At 45.1% G+C, this 21,415-nt stretch overlaps 1 protein-coding gene across 4 annotated transcripts in view; it reads left to right on the top strand.

Annotated features, from left to right (window-relative positions):
• Positions 1–100: 100 nt before the first annotated feature.
• Kat14 (lysine acetyltransferase 14) overlaps positions 101–21,415 on the top strand; it is a 33,940-nt gene continuing 12,625 nt past the window's right edge. Inside the window, exons 1-6 of one of the 4 annotated variants that reach the window (XM_021156070.2) lie at positions 101–359; positions 2,550–2,668; positions 7,441–7,562; positions 16,275–16,456; positions 19,975–20,391; positions 20,487–21,049. In XM_021156070.2, the coding sequence (XP_021011729.1) occupies positions 101–359; positions 2,550–2,668; positions 7,441–7,562; positions 16,275–16,456; positions 19,975–20,391; positions 20,487–21,049 (1,662 nt within the window). Of the gene's footprint in view, positions 388–1,969; positions 2,228–2,549; positions 2,669–7,440; positions 7,563–16,274; positions 16,457–19,953; positions 20,392–20,486; positions 21,050–21,415 lie in introns of those variants that run through there. The other 3 variants (XM_029474092.2, XM_085833677.1, XM_085833679.1) reach the window with 3 other exon arrangements.

Genomic DNA, 21,415 nt, shown 5'->3' with positions numbered 1-21,415 from the left:
TAAAGAGTCTGTTCTGTCTGGATAGATTGCTTGTGGGCAGATGTCCTTCTGAAGGTCTGGGGGATCCCTGCAGCTTAGGAGTGCGTGTGAGCAGAGGGCGATGGATAGTAGCATCCACCTGAGTGGGCTCCTCAGTCGGCATGATGATGACGCCACGAGAACGTCCACCTCGGAAGGGCTGGAGGAAGGCGAGGTGGAGGGAGAGACTCTCCTAATTGTGGAATCGGAGGATCAGGCATCAGTGGACTTATCTCACGACCAGAGTGGGGATTCCCTCAACAGCGATGAAGGAGATGTGTCCTGGATGGAGGAACAGCTGTCTTACTTCTGTGACAAGTGCCAAAAGTGGATCCCAGCCAGTAAGGAGCTCCTCGATCCCTTTGCTTGGTTGGTCCTCATGTGATGGCTTCTTTCCAGTCTCTGAAAAACACTAATAAAATAGACTGGAGTAAAAATATAATTATTATTATTATTAGTCTACTTTACCAAATGTAAATTCTACAAGACCACATTGTTTCTGTTTTTAGTTCTTTAGAGCAGTCATTTATTTTCTACGTACGGGTGTACACCTGAGTGTGTGTGCACCATGTGCACGCCGTGCCTGCAAATGTCAGAGACGTCAGATCCTGCAACTGGAGCTCCATGTGGTTGTGAGCCACTGTGGGCACTAGGTGCCGAGCCCACATCTTCTGCGAGGAAACTGACTGCTCTTACTTGCTCAGCCATTGCTCCAGGCCCACCAAACCACATTTGTATTAATAGGAATTATCTACCACTATCCCATTGTTAGCAGCATTCTGGATGGCAACCCAAGAAAAATTCGGAATCCTGTGTTCCTTAAGTCGTTGGCCATATTTTTCTTTTTTTTTTTTTGGTTTTTTCGAGACAGGGTTTCTCTGTGTAGCCCTGGCTGTCCTGGAACTCACTTTGTAGACCAGGCTGACCTCGAACTCAGAAATCCGCCTGCCTCTGCCTCCCGAGTGCTGGGATTAAAGGCGTGCGCCACCATGCCCGGCTCATATTTTTCTAACAGGATTATGCTGTGGGTTGGGGGACATATTCTGTTGCCAGTATAGAATCCAGGTTCTGGGAGTTATTTGACATTCGTGGAGTACTGCTGCTGTCTTCTGAGGGAAGGTTAGATAGAATTGGCAGTCCAATGGTGTTTGGTTCCTGCCTTTACCAGGCTTGTTTTCCCACTGTGGAACTCTGATTCTGGCAGGAGTCACAGTGCACAGGTCTTGAGGGTTCCAGTTGCCAGCTCCGTAGCATGCTTTGCCAGCCCTCCCGGTTCTTAAACAGCATTTTCCGTTAGGCAAGAGATGAGAAAAGGCGTGTGTCCTGGAGGATTGCTTTGTGTAAGAGTTAATAGTTGGTGAAATGGAGTTTGTAACACTCGATGAGCTTGGCCATTTTCTGGTATGTTGAAGCTTTTGTTAAAAATGAATTAAATTGTTCAAATAGCTACTGTAAATAGGTTAATCATAGCAGTGCTTAGAAGACAAATCTAGGATTGACTGGTTGGCTGGTGTTTGTTTCTCAGCTGTTTAGTAAAAATTCTGGCTTTCCCATTGTCCTCCCAGGGTAGATTTTAAGGGGACTTTCATGGTTGGGACCTGCTAACTTTTTTAGGGAGGTAGGGTGAGGTTTTCATTCTTTCCAAGCAGTTCTTTGATTCCTAGGATTTTGTACCTTTTTGTTATCTCTGTGGAATATGCATCAGGGCGGCGGCGTCCCTGCCCCCACCCCCGTCCCCCCCCCCCCCGTCCCCCCTCCACCCCCCTGTCCCACAGGCAGCCCTCTCTTCTAGCCAATTGCTATTCCCCTTGGGTCCAGTAGACCCCTATTCCTTCCCGAATGCGGTAGGGCATCCCTTTCTCTGTCCTTACACTGCCCTGTGATGCACATCACAGTCTACTCTGGAAGTTGTCACGTTGCACAATGCATCAGGATCACCTGGGAGCTTCAAGGCAGAGCCCAGCCCCAGTCTCAGAGACAGGAGCATTCCATCTGGGGGTGGACCCGGACCGAGGAAGGAAGTAAGCCCAGCCACCCGGCTGGTTCTGAAGCTCCGCCAGAATCCAGAGTCAGGGCAGTTGTGTTCACCTGTGTCCACCGCTGCCTCCAGATTTACACAGGAGCCCACGAGAGCAGGGGCAGACCACGCTGCCTTAGACACTGCTTATCCAGTTCCTAGCCTGGTGCCAGGCTGGCGGCAGGAGCTCAGGTATTCCCTGAAAGAATGAAGATTACGGGCCTAGAGGACTCAGGAATGTGACTGCCGGGCGATCCAGTTAGAGCAACCATACCTGCTTTTCCAGGGCCTTTCTGCTAAAAGCTAAGGAGCCATAGGTTCTAGGAGGGGCAGGTACCTCACAGCAGAAGGGGAAACAACCCTTTTCTCTTTCTCTCCTCTGCTACTGTCCTGATGGCGGCAGAAAAAAGACAGGCCCACCATGGGACCCTTGGAGGTCTAGTTGGCTAACTGAGCTGTTGGAGTGCCGCGGCACGAGGCAAACCCATGATGTGACTTTTTGTTTTTTCCCTAGGTCAGCTGAGGGAGCAGCTCAGTCACCTTAAAGGTGACAACTTTTTCAGGTTTACTTGTTCCGATTGCTCTGTAGACGGCAAGGAGCAGTACGAGAGGCTGAAGCTGACATGGCAGCAAGTGAGTACAGGGCTCTTCTCTAGACATCCGTCGGGTGGCCCACGGAACTGGGATGCTTATCCACACGGAGGCACTTTGGCGTGCTTTGGGGGTGGGGTGCTTCCCAGTTCATAGTGGAAATGGAGATAGAATGTGTGGATAGAGCATTTCTGGTTTTGTTTGTTTGTTTTAAATGCTGTTAATTTAGTGAATTCTTGAGAACCTTAATCAATTTCATTTATATCATACTGAACTTAGACCCACAGCGAAAACCAGCTGAAAACCAGGCCCACTTTTTTTTTTTTTTTTTTTGGCAGTCATTTCAAGCATAACAAAGCCAGAGGCGGCTACTTTGGAAGTAAGATTTGGCAGAAACAGTTTGACTTGATAGCAAAGACAATGTAAACAACTGGTGTAGACTTCCTGCATTGGAACTTGGAGACAAGTCTTTATTTATGGATAGATACTTTTTTTTCGAGACAGGGTTTTTCTGTATAGCCCTGGCTGTCCTGGAACTCACTTTGTAGACCAGGCTGGCCTTGAACTCAGAAATCTGCCTGTCTCTGCCTTGGGAGTGCTGGGATTAAAGGCGTGCGCCACCATGCCCGGCTCGGATAGATACTTTTAGCTGTCTCAAATATCAGCACTCTAGATAGTACCTTTTTACCCATCTTCAGGTTATATTAAACTTTTTGGTTTTATTTTAATGGGTGTGTGTGTAAAATGATGTGACAAGGTATATCCAGTCCTTACGTTTAAAAAAAAGGATTTTACATTAGTTACTGGTTTTGTTGGTGTTTGTAACACTGGGGTCAAACACATGACCTTGCTTACGTTAAGTGCTATATCTGTGAACTGTACTTGAGATCCTATTTGTGTCTTGCTTCTTAGTTTATTTATATGTCATATAAAGAATGCCTACAAGGAACCAGGCATTATTTGAGTCCTGGAGAGTGCTGTGTTGCGTGAGCCAGCTGAAGCCTCCACCCCTAACCCCTGGGGGACCATTAACACCCTCCTAGCAGCAGATAACTGTGATAATTGCCTAGCACCTCTCCTTTGAAAACAGTAAATAGAAAGGAGGAAGGTTTTAAATGTGCTGTCTTGGCCACTCTGGTGTTTCTTGTAGACTGTAGTTGTCATAATAATCTGAAATGTTTTTTTTTTTTTTTTTTTTGCCAGTGCTTCACTATTGATCATCCCAGGAGACCTGGCCACTGGCTTGGGAGGCTGCTCTGACTTGCCAAAAATACATAGGCAGAGGATAGAGGAAGTTTGACTTGAGTATATAATCTTATGGGGGCTATAGTTGTGTTCCCCCCCAACCCCCTCAGATGGCATAGTGTATGTAAGCCAGGTGTGTTACTCTGAAGAGACTTGCAAGCAGATAGGTGGACATGTATTTAGCCTGCAGATAGCTTCTTATAAAAACTGTAATAGAGGAAAGAAAATACAAGTGGTCATTTTCAAGAATGTCAGTTTTCTATGGAAATATCTTCTGTAGATATTTTTGGTTTTATTTATTTTTATTTTTTATTTTTTTGGTTTTTCGAGACAGGGTTTCTCTGTATAGCCCTGACTGTCCTGGAACTCACTTTGTAGACCAGGCTGAACTCAGAAATCCTTCTGCCTCTGCCTTGGGAGTGCTGGGATTAATAAGCCATGTGCCACCATGCCTGACAGATATTTTTAAAAGAAAAGTTAGTTCTTTTTTGTTTTTTTGTTTTTTTCGAGACAGGGTTTCTCTGTGTAGTCCTGGCTGTCCTGGAACTAACTCTGTAGACCAGGCTGGCCTCAAACTCAGAAATCCAAGATATATTGGTTGTGGATAATACCCTAAAAGGGAGAAGTGTTGACTGAATAACACACACACACACACACACACACACACACACACACACAAAACTTAGGCATACATTCTCATAAGCTACGACCAGTGTTTCTGGCAGCAACTGGAAAAGTTCACCTTTTACCAGAAACCTGAGAATCAGCTGCCCTCAGTAACTTCCGTATGGGTCCAGAGAGTGATGTAATGTGTGCTTTCAGCTTTTTATATCCCAAACTTTACTGATTTAAATAAGGAGAGATGGCTTGCAACATACAGCGTTTTTTTTTTTTTTTTTTTTTTTTTTTTTTTTTTTGCATTACAAAATACAAGATCTGCGTATCTGCGTTTTGGACGAAAGAGCTCTTCCCTTCGCGCGCCTCTGTGTCTTCTCTTCCTCCTTGTGACTCTTGACTTTCAGCCCAGGGGAAACTTGGAGATACCTTGGAGGTTAGAGACATTTGTGCGTTCTTGTCAAGGAACTTCATTTCTTCTGACATGGGCAAAGCATTCCTTGCCTGTATTTCTCTTTCTGGGTCCTTCAGCAGGTAGCTCCTGAGTGTTTGTCTGCTGTGTCTCGAGTTCAGACAGCCCTGAACTGGGCCCTGCAGACATTTTGGTCCAGAAGACCAGCTACCTTATGGTGCGCATGGTCTGGTGTTGTGAGTAGAAAACTGAGCTGGCATTTAAGCTGTCGATCACATTCTGGAAGAGGAGGAGCAGTGGATGCTTTCAGAGTAGTGTGCAGTGTGCCCAGCAAGTGCTAAGTGGTCATAGAAAAGCCATTTTCAAGAAGTAAAGCTTGTTCCATAACTAAGGTTTTTGCTGGGTAACTTTCTCTTTCTGTGTGCTACGAGACATAGAGTGTAAGAGATGCTGTTTTTCATTGTTCAAAACTTTTATCTTTCCAAAAGGAAACTTCATGGTTCATGTCCATTAAGTGACTCTCCATGAGTTGGGTTTTTTTTTTTTTTTTTTCGAGACAGGGTTTCTCTTTGTAGCCCTGGAACTCACTTTGTAGACCAGGCTGGCCTCAAACTCAGAAATCTGCCTGCCTCTGCCTCCTGAGTGCTGGGATTAAAGGCGTGCTCTCCATGAGTTTTGACTGCTTAACGGAAGTCACTTGTTGGCTGATGTTGGCCTTAATAAGTGGAAGATACTTGAAAGGTCTGCTTGTGGGGTCAAGTATTGTGCACATGATGATATGCAGGGAGTTTAGACTTGGTGGTGCAGTTTTGGGGCCGTTTGCAAGGTGTAGATGTGGACATAGCTCTTCTCATAGAATCACTGGGGGCTTAATGTGGTGAACACACCTGATGGAGGCTTAATTGCAGGTTATCAAGCTGCCTTGTAGTAAGAAGGGTTAAGAATTCTTTTCTAGGCACTGGCCTCTCAATTTTTAAGAAGATTTATTTTCTCTTCTGTTTCTGTATGTGTCTGTACACATGTGTGAAGGCCTGCAGAAGTCAGAAAAGGGTGTTGTATCCTCTGAGCTGGAGGTGCAGGCAGTTATGAGTTACCTGACATGGATGCTGGGAACTGATTTTGTGTCTTCTGGAAGAGCAGTAGCTTTTCAGTAGCTTGTACAGTTTTGTCCATTTCTATAAAATTGCATATATAAAACATCTGTATAAATATAGGTGCCAAGCATTGTGTGAAACATAGCCATGGAAATGCTAAAACCTGCCCTTTTTATTTTTGTTTGTTATGATTGCTTTTGGATTTTGAGACAGGCTGTACTTAAGTTCAGCCTCCTGAGTACTACAGTAATAGGTACCTAACTACTCACAGCAAAGTGCAGGCTTCTTGTTTTTTTTTAATATGGAAACTTTAAAAGAAATTAAGATTTTATATGTTATATAGTGTGTGTGTGTGCGCGTGCAAATGTGTGCAGGGTTTGTGGAAGTCGGAGGGTTGTTGGGTCCTCAGCAGCTGGAGTTACAGGCAGTTGTGAGCCTCTGGTGTGGGTGCTGGGAACTGAACTCTGGTCCTCTGGAGGAGCAGCCCGGGATCCTGACTGCTGAGCCAGCTCCCCAGCTCCTGGCGCTTTTGTCCTGCTGGTGGATGTCAGATACTCTTCTGTGTTATTGAAGTCTTCTGTAATGGCGTGCGGCTCTGTCTCTCTGGGCTGTACTTCTCACAGTAGGCCGAGATTCCTCATCTGGAAAGCTGACAGGCTTGGACTGGATGGGAGCTGCCACACTGAGCTGCAGGGTGTCTTGGAGTCCTTGTGAATGGGATGGGCAGCCAGGCCTCTGAGTTCCCTGTTCCTCAGCTAGTGCTGTCTGCACTTGAGGAAAGACATCTACAGCTTTAAGTGGCTGTGCCACTGGGTAGAGAGATGCCTGGAACACTGCCCAGATCTGAAATCTTGAGTTTTGTCTTTGCCTGGTAAAAAGCTTAGAAAAGTATGTACTCAGGAATGATTTTCAAAACTTTGAATAAAGGCTAGCTAACACCATCAGTCAGAATGTTCTGTATGAAGTTCGCTCCTGAAGGTCTGCTGTCAGCGGGCAACCTCACTGTTTAGAGTTACGGGAAGGGGCTGGAGAAATGGCTCAGCGGACTGCTCTTCCTAGGGTCCTGAGTTCAAATCCCAGCAACCACATGGTCGCTCACTACCATCCGTAATGAGATCTGACGCCCTCTTCTGGTATGTGTTAAAAAAAAAGAACACAGGAGAGTTACAGGACGAGTAGGGTGCTTGTGACAGCGCTTCTAGTTCAGTCCAGCCACACACCAGCCCTTCCTGTGTGACACATACAGAACCGTTGTACCTAATAACTAAACTAGTGATTTCTTACCAAAGCAACAAAGGAAGTAAGACTGCCTGGGTTATTGCCAGAGCTCATCCCTCTGTGTCTTCTATTCCCCCTTCCTACTTAGATTCTAAAACAGAACAGCTTTCCCATGACGTGGACATCCCTCCTCAGGCTACCTTCCCAGCCGTCTTCCATTTGTGTTTCAGGTGGTCATGCTGGCAATGTACAACCTGTCTCTGGAAGGAAGTGGACGTCAAGGTTACTTCCGGTGGAAAGAAGATATCTGTGCTTTTATTGAGAAACATTGGACTTTTTTACTAGGAAATAGGTAACATGATTTTAAAACATCTTATCCTTTGCAGAAAGATGTAAACAAGCTGTACACAAGCTGGGAACCTAGTGCAGCCCTGATAGGGATTTATAGTGTAGCTCAAAAGAGAACCGAATACCAGGAAATGCAGATCTGCATTGTTTTCTAATGCTTCCAGAGCAGAGCGTGATGCTTCTGCAGAGATTGTTACGTTTTTAAAAATGAGTGTGAGAGTAACTGACTTGAGGAAAGAGGACTGTGATGTCCTGTAAAATGGGGACATAGAGGTCAGAAGAGAAACAGAAAGGGCATTACTAACAGCACCATTTAGATCGCTCTTAGTGAATTCTTACAGCTTTTCCCCTTCTCAGCTCTGGAGAGCACACCCACACTATTCATCCGTGCTTAGCAAAGTTTGCCACATTAACACGCACACGCACACGCACACACACACGCACACACACGGCTCATTCATTAGGGGTGAACATCAGACTGAGGCCTGCGTGGCAGAGACTGTGCCGAAGGCCATGTTAGTCTACAGAGCTGAGAAGTGGAGATGAGTGTGGCAGCCCTGGTGAGTTTTGAGATGATGGTTGCTCTCTGAGGTCCTAGGTGAGATGTGCAGCGCTGTAAATTAGGTCAGCAGAGATGACAGTGACTCTGCATCACTCTGCTACAGAGCAAAGCTGGACCACATTCTGAGCTTTGGCAGCCTTCTGCCTCTGTGCTGAGAAGTCAGCCTTGCTCAGATTTCCTGCAGGCCTGCAGGCTGTGGGGAGTCGGCAGCAAAGGAGAATAGATGTTTATAAAGGGGCTATTTTAAGTCCTTGCATTCTTTCATGCTACTGAGAAAAGAATTAACACTGACAAGTGCTTTCTCATAAGAAAAGGAATCTGTTGTTTTAATTTACTGCCCCAGCACTATTTATGGAATTTAATGTGCCCTATTTATAAAGGACCAGAAATAAGGGAGATGGTAAAATTAGATCTTGGAATGTTTTCATGATCTCTGAGTGCTTTATGTTTAGTGAATTTTCTTCTGGAAGGAAGTGAATGTAGATTACCTGTTTTTAAGAATATTTCTTATTTGAATAGGAGTTGTTGGCCACGGTCCAGAGCGTGTTCTGAGAGGAGTTGGCCAAGGCTTTTTTGTTTCTGACGTGCCAGTGAGAAGCAGTCATTACCCAGCAGTGTCTGTGTAGTTTAACCACTAAGCCAGTAGTTTATGTCGCTATTGGTGTAGCACCAGAATTATTTACTTAATCTCCCTTCTTAATAAAGTTAATTTTAAAAACATACGCCTTTAATCCCAGTACTTGGGAGGCAGAGGCAGGAGGATTTCTGAGTTTGAGGCCAGCCTGGTCTACAGAGTGAGTTCCAGGACAGCCAGAGCTACACAGAGAAACCCTGTCTCGAAAAACCATAAAATAAAACAAAACAAAACAAAACAAAACAAAAGAACATCACACTGTAAGTATAAGTAGAAAACTTGTATGATATGCTATAAATAGACTGTAACTCTTTTTTTTTTTTTTTTTAAAGATTCATTTATTTATTACATGTAAGTACACTGTAGCTGTCTTCAGACACACCAGAAGAGGGAGTCAGATCTTGTTCAGGATGGTTGTGAGCCACCATGTGGTTGCTGGGATTTGAACTAAGGACCTTTGGAAGAGCAGTCGGGTGCTCTTACCTGCTGAGCCATCTCACCAGCCCAGACTGTAACTCTTAACGTTGGTACATACAGATAACTCAGCAGTATGAGATTGAGGCTGGATCTCATGCTGTAAGGACAAGCCTGACCTTTTGGTTCTGATCAGAAAGGCCACAAGTATAGTGAGAGTTTGCAGCAGTAACTTTTCTGTAGTCTACCCTGAAGATAGGAGGTTTAGAAATTGCTGTGAATCCATTTCCCGAGTGTCCTGTCCCTCACCTAGATGACTGCTCTAAACATCAATTTAAAGGTCCCCAGAACCTACTCATCTCAGGTGCTTACCAAATGACCAGATCGCCTAGGAGCTGACAGTCATTGTCCACAACAGAAGACACTGTAAGCACTTTTAAGTTAAACTGTTTTTGAGAGCTGTTTTTATCGTGTTCTCTGCAGGGACGTCCTTATTTTGTTTTTGAGATACGGTCTTGTGTAGCCCAGGCTGTCCTCATACTCACTACATAGCTGCAGATTCCTTTAACTTCTGCTCCTCCAGCCTCTGCCTCTGGAGTTTTGCGATTACAGATGTTTAGCACCATGCCCTGTTTTATGCAGTGATGGGAGTAAAACTTAGATCCTTAGATCTACCAAGTGAGCTAAACCCCAGCCCCAGCCCTCAAAGGCTTAGGTATGGTACCTCTTCCTCGTCTGTCGCAGAGTTAAGGGAGTAGTACACTGGGATTACCTTTTACCTTCGGCTGCAGTCCTCACCAGTGGTTTTGTTTTATGCCTTTAATGTTTTCTTAGTTTAAATATATGAGAGTTTATTTAAGAATATCCTAAATGTTTTATGTTTTAGAAACAAGTTAAAGATCATGTGAGAATTTAATTGCTACATATTTTTTGTTTTGTTTTATTTTATTATTTTTTTTTCCTTTTTTTGAGACAGGGCGTGACTATGTAGTCCTGGCTGGCCTAGAACTCACCATATAGACCATGCTGACCTTGAACTCATAGAGGTCTGCCTGCCTTTGCCTCCTGAGTACTAGGATTAAAGATGTGAGCTATCACATGAGGCAGTGTTTTGTTTTTTGAGATTCTACTCCATAGCTCTGGCTCTCTCTGTATAGCCCAGGCTGTGTTCTAACTCCGGAATCTTCCCACCCCAACCTTTCAAGCATTCGAATTGTAGGTGTGTACCTCCTACACCATGCCCGGCTCTTACTGTAGCGTAGTTGCCATTGTATGCGATTGTTTAATCTGCTTTTACAGTCCTGGCTTTGAATGCTTGTAGAAGGCACTGCATGGGCATGGGTGTGTGAGTGTGCACTAGAGATTGAACTCAGGTCCTCCTACTTATACAACAAGTACTTTACCAGCTGAGCCAGATCAGCCTCCAAGAATGTTAATTATTGAGGAATCGTTTGCGCTCTTTCTGCTGTTTGCTATAGTCACTGGCTTTTAAGATACAGTTTTCAACAATTTGACATTTTTGAAAGTTGGATATATTTCTGAGTTCGAGGCCAGCCTGGTCTACAGAGTGAGTTCCAGGACAGCAAGGGCTACACAGAGAAACCCTGTCTCGAAAAACCAAAAAAGAAAAGAAAGAAAGAAAAAGAAGAAAAAGAAAAAAGAAACTCAACTATCTAAAGATGATCCTAGGCCAATACTTTTACCACCTATTACAATTTTACTTATAGTCCTAGGTAAGGAACCTGTTGGCGCTCCTGAGTTTAATAAAGGCTTGTATCTTCTAGGGAGTGGATAGCAGATTGTGGTCAGTTTCTTCTCAGTTCTCAGCACCATAGCAGGTTACTAGATGTATGTCACCTACATCCAGCCTAAGGCAGGGAGCCATATGTACCTCATCTGTGGCTACTTGCAAATAGACCATAGGTCTCAGGGTAGCCAAAAGCACCCTCTGCAAATACTGTGTGCATGTGTTCTGGTCGCTGGTTGCTACTTCTCATCACAGGAATAGATGGAGACAATAGCTAGTGGCATTGCATCTCACCTCACTGCAGACGTGGGCAGTGAGGTTACAAAATGAGGCTAAGCACATAAAAGATGCTCAGGTCAGTAGTCACTAGAAAAGCACAAACCATCGCTTCTCGGCCTTTTGGCTAAGATCAAGTGTAGAAAAGCACAAACCCACTGCAGTGAGGTACCACCTTCACTGCAGGAGCACGAGGCAGGAGGGTTAGGAGTTCAAAACTAGAGGGGTTATATAGAAGTTTGGTCGGATAGTGAAAGCCTTCTCAGTCAGTCAGTCATTCAGTGAACAACAAGCATAATAGCACACCCATGCACCTAGGGTAAGAATGTAGAATTGGGCTGGGCGTGGTGGCGCACACCTTTAATCCCAGCACTCGGGAGGCAGAGGCAGGCAGGTTTCTGAGTTCGAGGCCAGCCTGGTCTACAAAGTGAGTTCCAGGACAGCCAGAGCTATACAGAGAAACCCTGTCTCAAAAAAACCAAAAAAAACCCAACCAACCAAACCAACATACCAACCAACCAACCAAACAAGAATGTAGAATTGCATGGGCATGAAGCCTGGTCGTTCCTCAGAACACTAAATGGAGGATTATTGTATCTAGAAGTTCCTCTCCAGTACCCACGGTAACTAAAATGAGGAAGTTCTATCTGTTCGCACATGAATGTATAAGCATAGTATGTACATAGAATGGCATATTCAGTCTTAGAAAGGAAGAAATCCTGCCATGTGTTACACCATGCATAAATCGCGAGAACACTGTGCTGCATGAATTTCAATCATAAGCATACAGTGCGATTCCACTTACACTAGTCAGTAATGAAAATACATAGATCCAGGAAATAGAACGATGGCTGCCATCAGCTGGGGCGTAGGGTAGCCTTTGACAGCTACCTGTTTAATGAGTATAGGCTTTGTCTTGTACAGTAAAATGAAGGTGGGTGATGGTGATGGCCATAGATATGAATATACATTTAAAATTGGTGAAGATGCTTGCCTGTTTCACCACAGTAAAGATGTGGCTGACAGAGCAGTGGATAGGAGAAGCAAGGAGTGCTCCCTTGTATGTCTGTGCTCTGCCTGTCGTAGGCTGTATTCATTTGTGGGTGGTGCCTTAATGACAGTGCCACAAATAGATGTATTCCTCTGTCTTTACATACCGTTCATCTGTATGCATCTGTCTCTCTGTCCACCTTACAGCCTTATATAAGGATAACGGTAATGGGAGCTGTTGGTGGCTCAGCAGGTAAGGCACTGGCTGCTAAGCCTGACAGTCTGAGTCTGGTGCCCAACACCCACGTGGTGGGAGAAAAGAACTTAAATCCTGTGTGTGTTTCCTTTTTATCTTTGATTTCTGGGCTCCAGGGATGTGGTCATCAAGCATGCATTCTCAGAGAAACCTCCTAAGCATGTGTGCTTAGGTTCCCCTGCCAGTGTGGAGGTGCTCACCTCTCATGCCCTGCTGAACAACACAGTGGGGTTTTTGTTTGTTTTGTTTTGTTTTTATATTCCATTTTTATGTGTATGAGTGTTTTGCCTGCATATATTTTTGTCTTTGCATCACATGCATACATGCCCACAGAGGTCAGAAGAGGGTGTTGGGTCCCTAGGACCTGGAATTATGAATGGTTGTGAGCCACCGAGTGTGGGAACTGAACCCAGATCCTTGGTAACAATTGCTCTTAACTGTTGATCCATCTCTCCGGCCCCAACACAGTGGGTTTTAAAAGCTTTTCTGTCTCAGTCGTCTTCTTATTTATTGTGATAAAAAGTATTATATAGTTATGAATTTAAATATTGAAATTTTAGTTAGTTTTATTTTCTGTGTTTCTGTTTTTCTCACATGTGTGTCTGTGTACCACATGTGTACATGGTGTGCCCTCTGACGTCAGAAGAAAGTATTGGGTTCCCTGGAACTGGAGTTATAGTTGTGACCCACCGTGTGGGTGGTGGGGAGTAAACCCAGACGCTTTGGAAGATCACATGCTCTTAATTGCTGAGTCATCTCTCCAGACACCCAACTTAAAGATCTTTAAATGTTACAGTTCAGTAGTGCTAAGAATATTCACAGTGCTGGGCAAAGATCTCTGGCACTCTGATCCAACAGATCTGAAACACTGCAGCACGCTTTGGACAGCTCTCCTTCTCTCTTGCAGCCCCACAGACCTGGGGCTTTCGACTATCCCAGTATTTCATTTGCCTGGAATGTGGTGGCCCATGCGTTTAATTGAAGTGTTTGGAAGATGAGGCAGGTGGGCCTCTGTGAGTTCAAGGTTAGCTGGCCTATATAGAGAATTCCATGGGATTGGAGAGAAAGGGTTAATAGCACTGGCTGTTCTTCAAGGGGATTAGGGTTCTATTCCCAGCATCCACATGTTGGCTCATAACTGTCTCCAGTCCCAGAAGATCTGACTTCTGGCTTCCTCCAGCACTCTGCATACACGGTACACAGTCATATGTACAGGCAAAACATCTGTATACATAAAGTAAAAAATAAGAGAGTTTTCCATGCCAGCCAAGCAACATAGTGAGACCCTGTCTCAGCAACAACTACCACCACCACTACCACCACATTTGAAGGAGTGTGATCCTTAAACCTTTTGGTCTTCGGTTCTATTTATACTCTTAAACATTATTAGGATTACAAATAGCCATTGTTTATATTAATTGTACATATTTTAATATTTGCCATTTTAGAAAATTAAGGAGAAATTTAAAAACATTTATTTTAAAACAATATAACATACATCTGGGCCAATGAAATGACTCAGGATAAAAGAGCTTGCTGCCGAGCCTGATGAGCTGAGCTCAGTCCCCTGGACCCATATGTGAAAATTCAGTCCCACAAGTTGTTTGATGTTGGCACATGCACCTTCATCCATGTGCCCCCCAGCCCCCGAACAGCGAGAATACCTTTATGAAAAAAGGTGTTTTATAAAACAAAATGAAAAGTGGCATTCTTTTCTTTGTTTGCAAATCTCAATAATATCTGACTTTTTGAAGATTGGTTCTCATCTTCCACATTCAGTAGGTTGACTGTCATTGTCATTGGAAACTACTAAACACTTGTAAAAATTAACATGAAAAGGCAAACACCTTAATATTCTAAAACTAGATTTTAAAGATTTGTTTACTTATTTTATGTATATGAGTACACTGTAGCAGTACAGATGGTTGTGAGCTATCATGTGGTTGCTAGGAATTAACTTAAGACCTCTGCTGGCTCCAGCCCCTGCTCGTTTCAGCCCAAAAATGTATTTATTATTATATGTGTACACTGTAGCTGTCTTCAGACACACCAGAAGAGGGCGTCAGATCTCATTATGGATGGTTGTGAGCCATCATGTGGCTGATGGGATTTGAACTCAGGATCTTCAGAAGAGCAGTCAGTGCTCTTAACCGCTGAGCCATCTCTCCAGCCCCCTAAAAATATTTTTTTTTTTTTTGGTTTTTTGAGACAGGGTTTCTCTGTATAGCCCTGGCTGTCCTGGAACTCACTCTGTAGACCAGGCTGGCCTCGAACTCAGAAACCCGCCTGCCTCTGCCTCCCGAGTGCTGGAATTAAAGGTGTGCGCCACCACGCCCGGCTTAAAAATAATTTTTATCTTATATGCCCAGAGAGGCTTGAGCACCAGGTATCTTTGGACCTTTCATTAAGAATTACTGGTGTTAGGGCTGAGGGAAGGGTGGTGATGAGAAAGCAAGAAGGACAGTTTCTCTCATTGTCTTAGCTCTGAGTTAGTGCGATAGGTTGGAAAAGTTAAAAAAAATGAGGATGAAGGAGAGGTGCTCGGAGCCCAGAGGTGGGCTGGGAGGAAGATAGAGCTTATGCCTGCTTTGCCAGCTTCCCATCACTGTAATGGGCTACCCGCTGCAGGGTCCTTATGAAGGAAAGAACTTTAGCACTGTCACGGGCTAACTCATGAAAGAAAGAGGGTCCTTTTGCCTGATAGAAGTTCAGTCCTGTGATCAGGCGACCCTTTGGCTGAGCCTCTGATGAGGATAGTCTATCTTGGTGTCAGTATGTGTCAAAACAAGCTGTCATTTTTAGAGCCAGGAACAGAGAGACAGGGAAGGACTGAGGGAGAGACTAAGGGAGCACGCCCAATGGCTTAAGGACCTCCCATAAGACCACACTTCTTAAATGTCCACACCCCCAGCAGCCCCACCCTGAGATCAAGCCTTTGCATATGGATTGGAGACTCGCCCAAGCTGTAGCTCTTGCTGCTAAAGGTTTTCCCTTCCTTTTCTAGTACATGTTTGAAGCATTTTTTTCTGGCAAAAGATTGTACTCCTTCTGTAAAAGTTCATTTCTGAGAAATTCTGGTAATTGATTTATATCTGTAAGGTAGAAATTGTGGCCATTAAAGTAATTTTTAGTGGATGAATAGTTGGCCTTCAGCCTCTCTGTCTTTACTTTGTTATATCTGCTGTCTGTGAAGCACGCCTTGGAACCACTCTGGTATGTCAGGCAGGGCACACTGAATCAGACAGAGATGTGTTCTCTGGGTGCAACAGCTATTCACTAGGACTAATGATTAACTGTGCCATCAAGGCCCAGGCTCATAGTCAATAAAGCAAGCCAGCTTTTCCCCCTGTGATGATTGATAAGTGGTTGCTTTGAGTCTGTTTGTTTTGTTGTCTTTTGAGACAGGGTGTAGTCCCGGGTGTCCTGAAACTCTGACATGTAGACCAGGATGACCTTGAGCTCAGAGATATTCCTGCCTCTGCCTCTGCCTCTGCCTCTGCCTCTGCAAGTGCTGAGATTAAAGCCAGCCTTTGCATCTGGCTGTGATAAGTGTTTTATGTTTGAATTACTTCATTTGATCTCTTAGCCACCCGATAAGGTAATTCTGTTATCCTGGTTTCTCAGAGGAAGAAACTACCACAGCTGGAATGTGACACAGCAAGGATGTGAAGGCAGGCAGACCCCACCCCTGGCTCTGGGCTGCTGTGCTCTATTTCTTCCCCCAGTGTAGGCTGTAAAGCAGCTGGCAGCCAGGAATCAGTGAGTTTATGTCGAATGTACTTTTTCTGCTGTGGTCAAATGGAAGTATCTATAGCGTTGAAATTCTCTGCGCTTTAGGAAAAAGACATCGACGTGGTGGAGCACAGTAGCAGGCTGCCTCAGCGTGGGAAGTCCTGTTTATTTCCGGTCTGGTGCTCAGGAGTTTGGAGAGCCCGGATGGTGGAAACTTGTTCATAACAGACCCCCAACCATGAGACCCGAGGGAGAGAAGCTGGCTGCCTCCACCTTGAAAGTGAAAGGTAAATTGTGAGGAGTCCCAGCCTGGGCCCGAGACTTTCCCCAGCGCCCACTTGCTGCCTCTGGGGCTGTGAGTGGGACAGTTTCACAGGCACAGGGGTTGAAATCTATAGAAAACATACTGTCATTTCCTAAGGAAGTCACTCGTTTTGTCATCTCCTTTGGTGGCCTCCCCACCCTCTGTTCTTTCTGTCTGCCTGTCTTCATATGGTCTCAAGCTGCCACTTGTAGCACATGCTGGCCTTAGCTTTGAACCATCCTCCTGCCTCCTCCTCCCAAGGGTTGGGATTACCAGCATAAACCATTGCGTGAAACAGAAGGTTGTTTTCAGCCTGATCACCTTTAAGCTTTTTATTGTAGAAATGGAAGCCCATTGAAGGAGTAGAGAAGAGTGTGAGAGCCGGTCCTCCTTCACCTCAGCAGTGGTCGGTCCAGTGTTGCCAGTGATCCGGTTCTCTAGTCCGACTCTCCACTCATCTGCTTCTTTGACTTGTTTAGAAACATTTTATCCTTAAATAGTTCAGTCTGTGTCTCTAGGATGTTCTTTCTCTTTCTAGGATGACTGTGATGCCATTTTATGTTTAAATAGCATTTTAACTCCTTATTATCACATGTTGATTTTTATTTTTTTAATCTAGAAAACTTTGATTTTTTTGAGACATGGTTTCTTTGTGTAGCCTTGGGTGTCCTGAATCTAGCTCTGTAGATCATGCTGGCCTCACCTCACAGAAATCTGCCTGCCTCTGCCTCCCAAGTGCTGGGATTAAAGGCGTGGGTCACCACCATCCAGCTAAACAACTTTTGAAAGCCTGCCTGCCATCTCAGTACTCTGGAGGTAGAGACAGGTAGATCTCTGTGAGTTCAGGCCAGCCTGATAGTGAGTTCCAGGCAGCCAGGGCTATCCCGTGAGATCCAATACACACACACACACACACACACACACACACACACACGAAGCATAACTAGGTATATTGGCACACATAAGCCAGCACTAGAGAAGCTTGAGGGCATAATGATTATGAATTCCTGGCCAATCTAAGCTACTGTTTCAAAATAAAACGAGTAAAAAGCAGAAATATACTATTACACATTAATCCTTCACATTTTCCCTCAACATGCCTTGGACATCTTTCAGTTGCAGTGCATGTGATCTTGACTTCAGTATATGTCCATTTTATGATAACATCAAAACACTACCCTGTTGTCTTGGTTTGGGTTACTATTGCTGTGATGGGACATCATGACCAGAAACAACTTGGGGAAGAAAAGCTTTGTTTGGCTTACACTTCTACAGCACTGTTCACCATCAAAGAAAGTCAGACAGGAACTCAAGTAAGACAGGAACCTGGAGGCAGGAGCTGATGCAGAGTCCATGGAGGAGTGTTGCCTTCTGGCTTGCTCTCATGGCTTGCTCAGCCTGCTCTCTTAACAAACCATCTGTCCGGGGTGGGCCCCATCCCAAAATGGACTGGCTCTTTGTGTATCAATTACTAATTAAGAAAATGGCCTACAGACTCTCCTATAGTCTGATCTTATTGCAGCTCCCCCCTCTCCTGTACCCCAGGTTGACACAAAACTAGCCAGCACACCTATTGTGGAAAATTTGATTTCTTCCTTTGTTAATTGTTGCTGTTATTGTGTGGTTGGTCAACCTGAGGCAGGTTTCATGGAGCCAAGCCTGGCATTGAACTCCTGGTCCTCTTGCTTGCCTCTACCTCTGGAGTTCTGAGATTAGTTGTGCCACCATACCTGATCTTTTAGTTTTGTTGTTCTTGTTTCCTGGCTGTCCTGGAACTCACTTTGTAAACCAGGCTGGCCTCGAACTCAGAAATCTGCCTGCCTCTGCCTCCCAAGTGCTGGGATTAAAGGGGTGCACCACCACTGCCTAGCTGCAGTCTGTGTTCTTAATTGCTGAGCCATCTCTCCAGCACCTGAGCTTTTAGTTTTTAATTATTAACTTTAAAATAAACGTATTTGTGGGCTGGAGAGATGCTCTTCCGAAGGTCCTGAGTTCAAATCCCAGCAACCACATGGTGGCTCACAGCCATCCATAATGAGATCTGATGCCCTCTTCTGGTGCATCTGAAGACAGTTACAGTGTACTTAGATATAATAATAAATAAATCTTTTAAAAAACATGTATTTGTGTATGGTGTATGTGGGGAGGAAAGGGTGCCATGTACTCCTGTGAAGGCAGAGGGTAACTTGTGGGAGTCTGATTTTCTTCCATGTGGGTCCCAGGATGGCGTTCAGGTGGTCAGCCTTTGCAGATGCCTGGGCTCTTTGAGGCAGATGCTGCTGCTAGGTATGCCCAAGTTCTGAGGCAGTGCCATGTAGCCTAGGCTGGCTGTGAGTTCTGATCCTCTTGCCTTTACCCTGAGTACCAGGATTCTAGGCATGAGTCACTCTACTCAGCTTTTGCCCTTTCTTATTGTCACTTTGTCACACAGTGCTACAGTTTTTCAAGTTTTTGCATATGTACAAATTATAATAAATTACTAAAAATAGTATTACTAGATCAAACTGTATATTTAGTTAAAAATGTCAGTGGCAATGCCGAATTACCCTCCACTATGCTAGTAAGATTTATTTTCTATCAAAAAAATAAGTCAGGAAGGCACATCATATTCTTGGTAATCCTTATGAAATTTTACCAGTTCCAGGACGTGAAAGAGAATTGATGGTGTTAATTTGTTTAAATTTGCACTGCAGCTCTTGTTTAAGAAAGGTCTTGCTATTATGGGCTGGCATTAACTATTTACCGCTAGCTGGCTTCGAACTTGAGATTCTCAGCCTCTTCCTACTGGAATCATAGGTGTGCGCCATGACACCCAGCTAAAGCTTTCGGAAAGATAGGTAAGGTTTTTGGTTGGGGCATTTGTAGAACATTTCTGTGTATTGAACATGATACCAAAAGTACATTATGAGAAAAATAGTTAATATATTAAAAAAAAAAGTTAAGGGGTTGGAAAGATGGTTCTGCCATTAGGAGCGCTTGAGGCTTTTGCAGGAGGCCAAAGTCCATTTCTCTTTACCCACATCCAGGTGGCTCACAACCACCTGTATCCAGCTCCAGAAAATGTGGTGCCTGTGACTTTAATTTTCAAACCTGTTTTTAATGATGGTTCTTAATCACTAACCTCCCCTGTAGCCGACCACCCACCAGAGGTCGTGGGAAGAAAGGATACGGGGAGTGGACCTGCTTAGAAAGGTTCTTTGGAATACCTCCTCTTGTCTGTTGTCTGGAAATGGCAGCTCAGTTCATGAGTCGGTAGCTCGGCAGCTCATTCCTTCAGGACCTGCCTTAGCCTTTCACCTGGGTCCACTTCAGCTAAATGTTTCTTCACCTGTTTGCCCCAGCAAAATACCATCTAACCAACTTTCCAAAGGACCCTTAAGTTCCCACTTAAGGTGCCTTCTCTCACCTGTATGTAAATACCCAGGAACACACATAAAAAGAAAATGTGCTTTTAAAAAGAATAGTTAACATAGAAATTAGGTATTTATTCTTTCCCGGCAGCTTCAAAGCCAACGCTGGATCCCATCATTACTGTTGAGGGACTCCGTAAACGGGCAAGCCGGAATCCTGTGGAATCTGCCATGGAATTGAAAGAGAAGCGGTCGCGAACACAGGAAGCTAAAGACATCAGAAGAGCTCAGAAAGAAGCGGCTGGCCTCCTCGACAGGAGCACCTCTTCCACCCCCGTCAAGTTCATAAGCCGAGGCCGGAGGCCGGATCTGATTTTGGAGAGAGGAGAAGTGATCGACTTCTCATCCCTGAGCTCCTCAGACCGCACTCCCCTCACAAGCCCGTCTCCTTCTCCGTCTCTGGATTTCTCCGCCCCGGGGACACCAGCCTCGCACTCGGCCACACCTAGCTTGCTTTCGGAAGCAGACCTCATCCCAGACGTGATGCCACCCCAAGCCCTGTTTCATGGTAAGACTCGCTGTGTTCCCAGCGTGGGTGTGAGCCTTGGGCCCTGCCTTCCTGCTTTCCTGTGTCTTGACGCCGGTCCTTTCTGCTTTGCACAGATGACGATGAGCTGGAAGGAGATGGAGTTATAGACCCAGGGATGGAGTACATCCCAACCCCGGCTGGGTCAGCGTCAGGGCTGCTTGGGAGCAGAAAGAAGGTCCGAGCTCCGGAACAGATAAAACAGGAAGTGGACAGTGAGGAGGAGAAGCCAGACAGGATGGATGGAGATAGCGAAGACACAGATTCAAACATTTCTCTGCACACTAGAGCTCGAGAAAAGAGGAAGCCGCCCCTGGAAAAGGACATGAAGCCCAAGGGCCCCAGGTATACACCTGTGAGCATCTATGAGGAGAAGCTGCTGCTCAAGAGGCTGGAGGCGTGCCCTGGCGCCGTGGCCATGACTCCAGAAGCCAGGAGGCTGAAACGGAAACTGATCGTCCGGCAAGCGAAAAGGGATCGGGGTTTACCACTGTTTGACTTGGACGAGGTTGTGAATGCCGCACTTCTGTTAGTCGATGGGATTTATGGAGCCAAAGATGGAGGAGCTTCCCGGCTTGCAGCTGGACAAGCTACATACCGGACCACCTGCCAGGACTTTCGGATCCTGGACCGGTACCAGGTGATGTTACTGTACTGTTGACATTTGTCATTGTGAGCAATCTGGGGAGAAGAAAGCAAGCAAAACTTCTGTGCTTCTCTTCCAAAACTGTTCATCATTTAGTGCCCCTTCATGTATCGGAGTTTCTTTCTCACTAGGCATTCAGGGAACAGCCTAGCCATGTCTTGTCTCTCTCTTCTTTGAGGGTGTCTGTCTGTGGTCTGTTTCATGGTTGTGATTGACAGGTTTGTTGAGGACATGTATAGCCTAGACCCTGTAGAGCTGGAGCTGTGGGGGTAAGCATCTGTGTCCTTAGGCTTCATCAGGAAGAAATTCGGGGTCAACGTTACTCACAGGGTGAGTTCTGCCAGTGCTCTGACAACATTC

The sequence above is a fragment of the Mus caroli genome, unplaced genomic scaffold (genome assembly GCF_978045245.1).
Source record: "Mus caroli unplaced genomic scaffold, Mus_caroli_1 scaffold_2, whole genome shotgun sequence".
NCBI lineage: Eukaryota > Metazoa > Chordata > Mammalia > Rodentia > Muridae > Mus > Mus caroli.
This window is presented reverse-complemented; position numbering and strand designations above follow the sequence as displayed.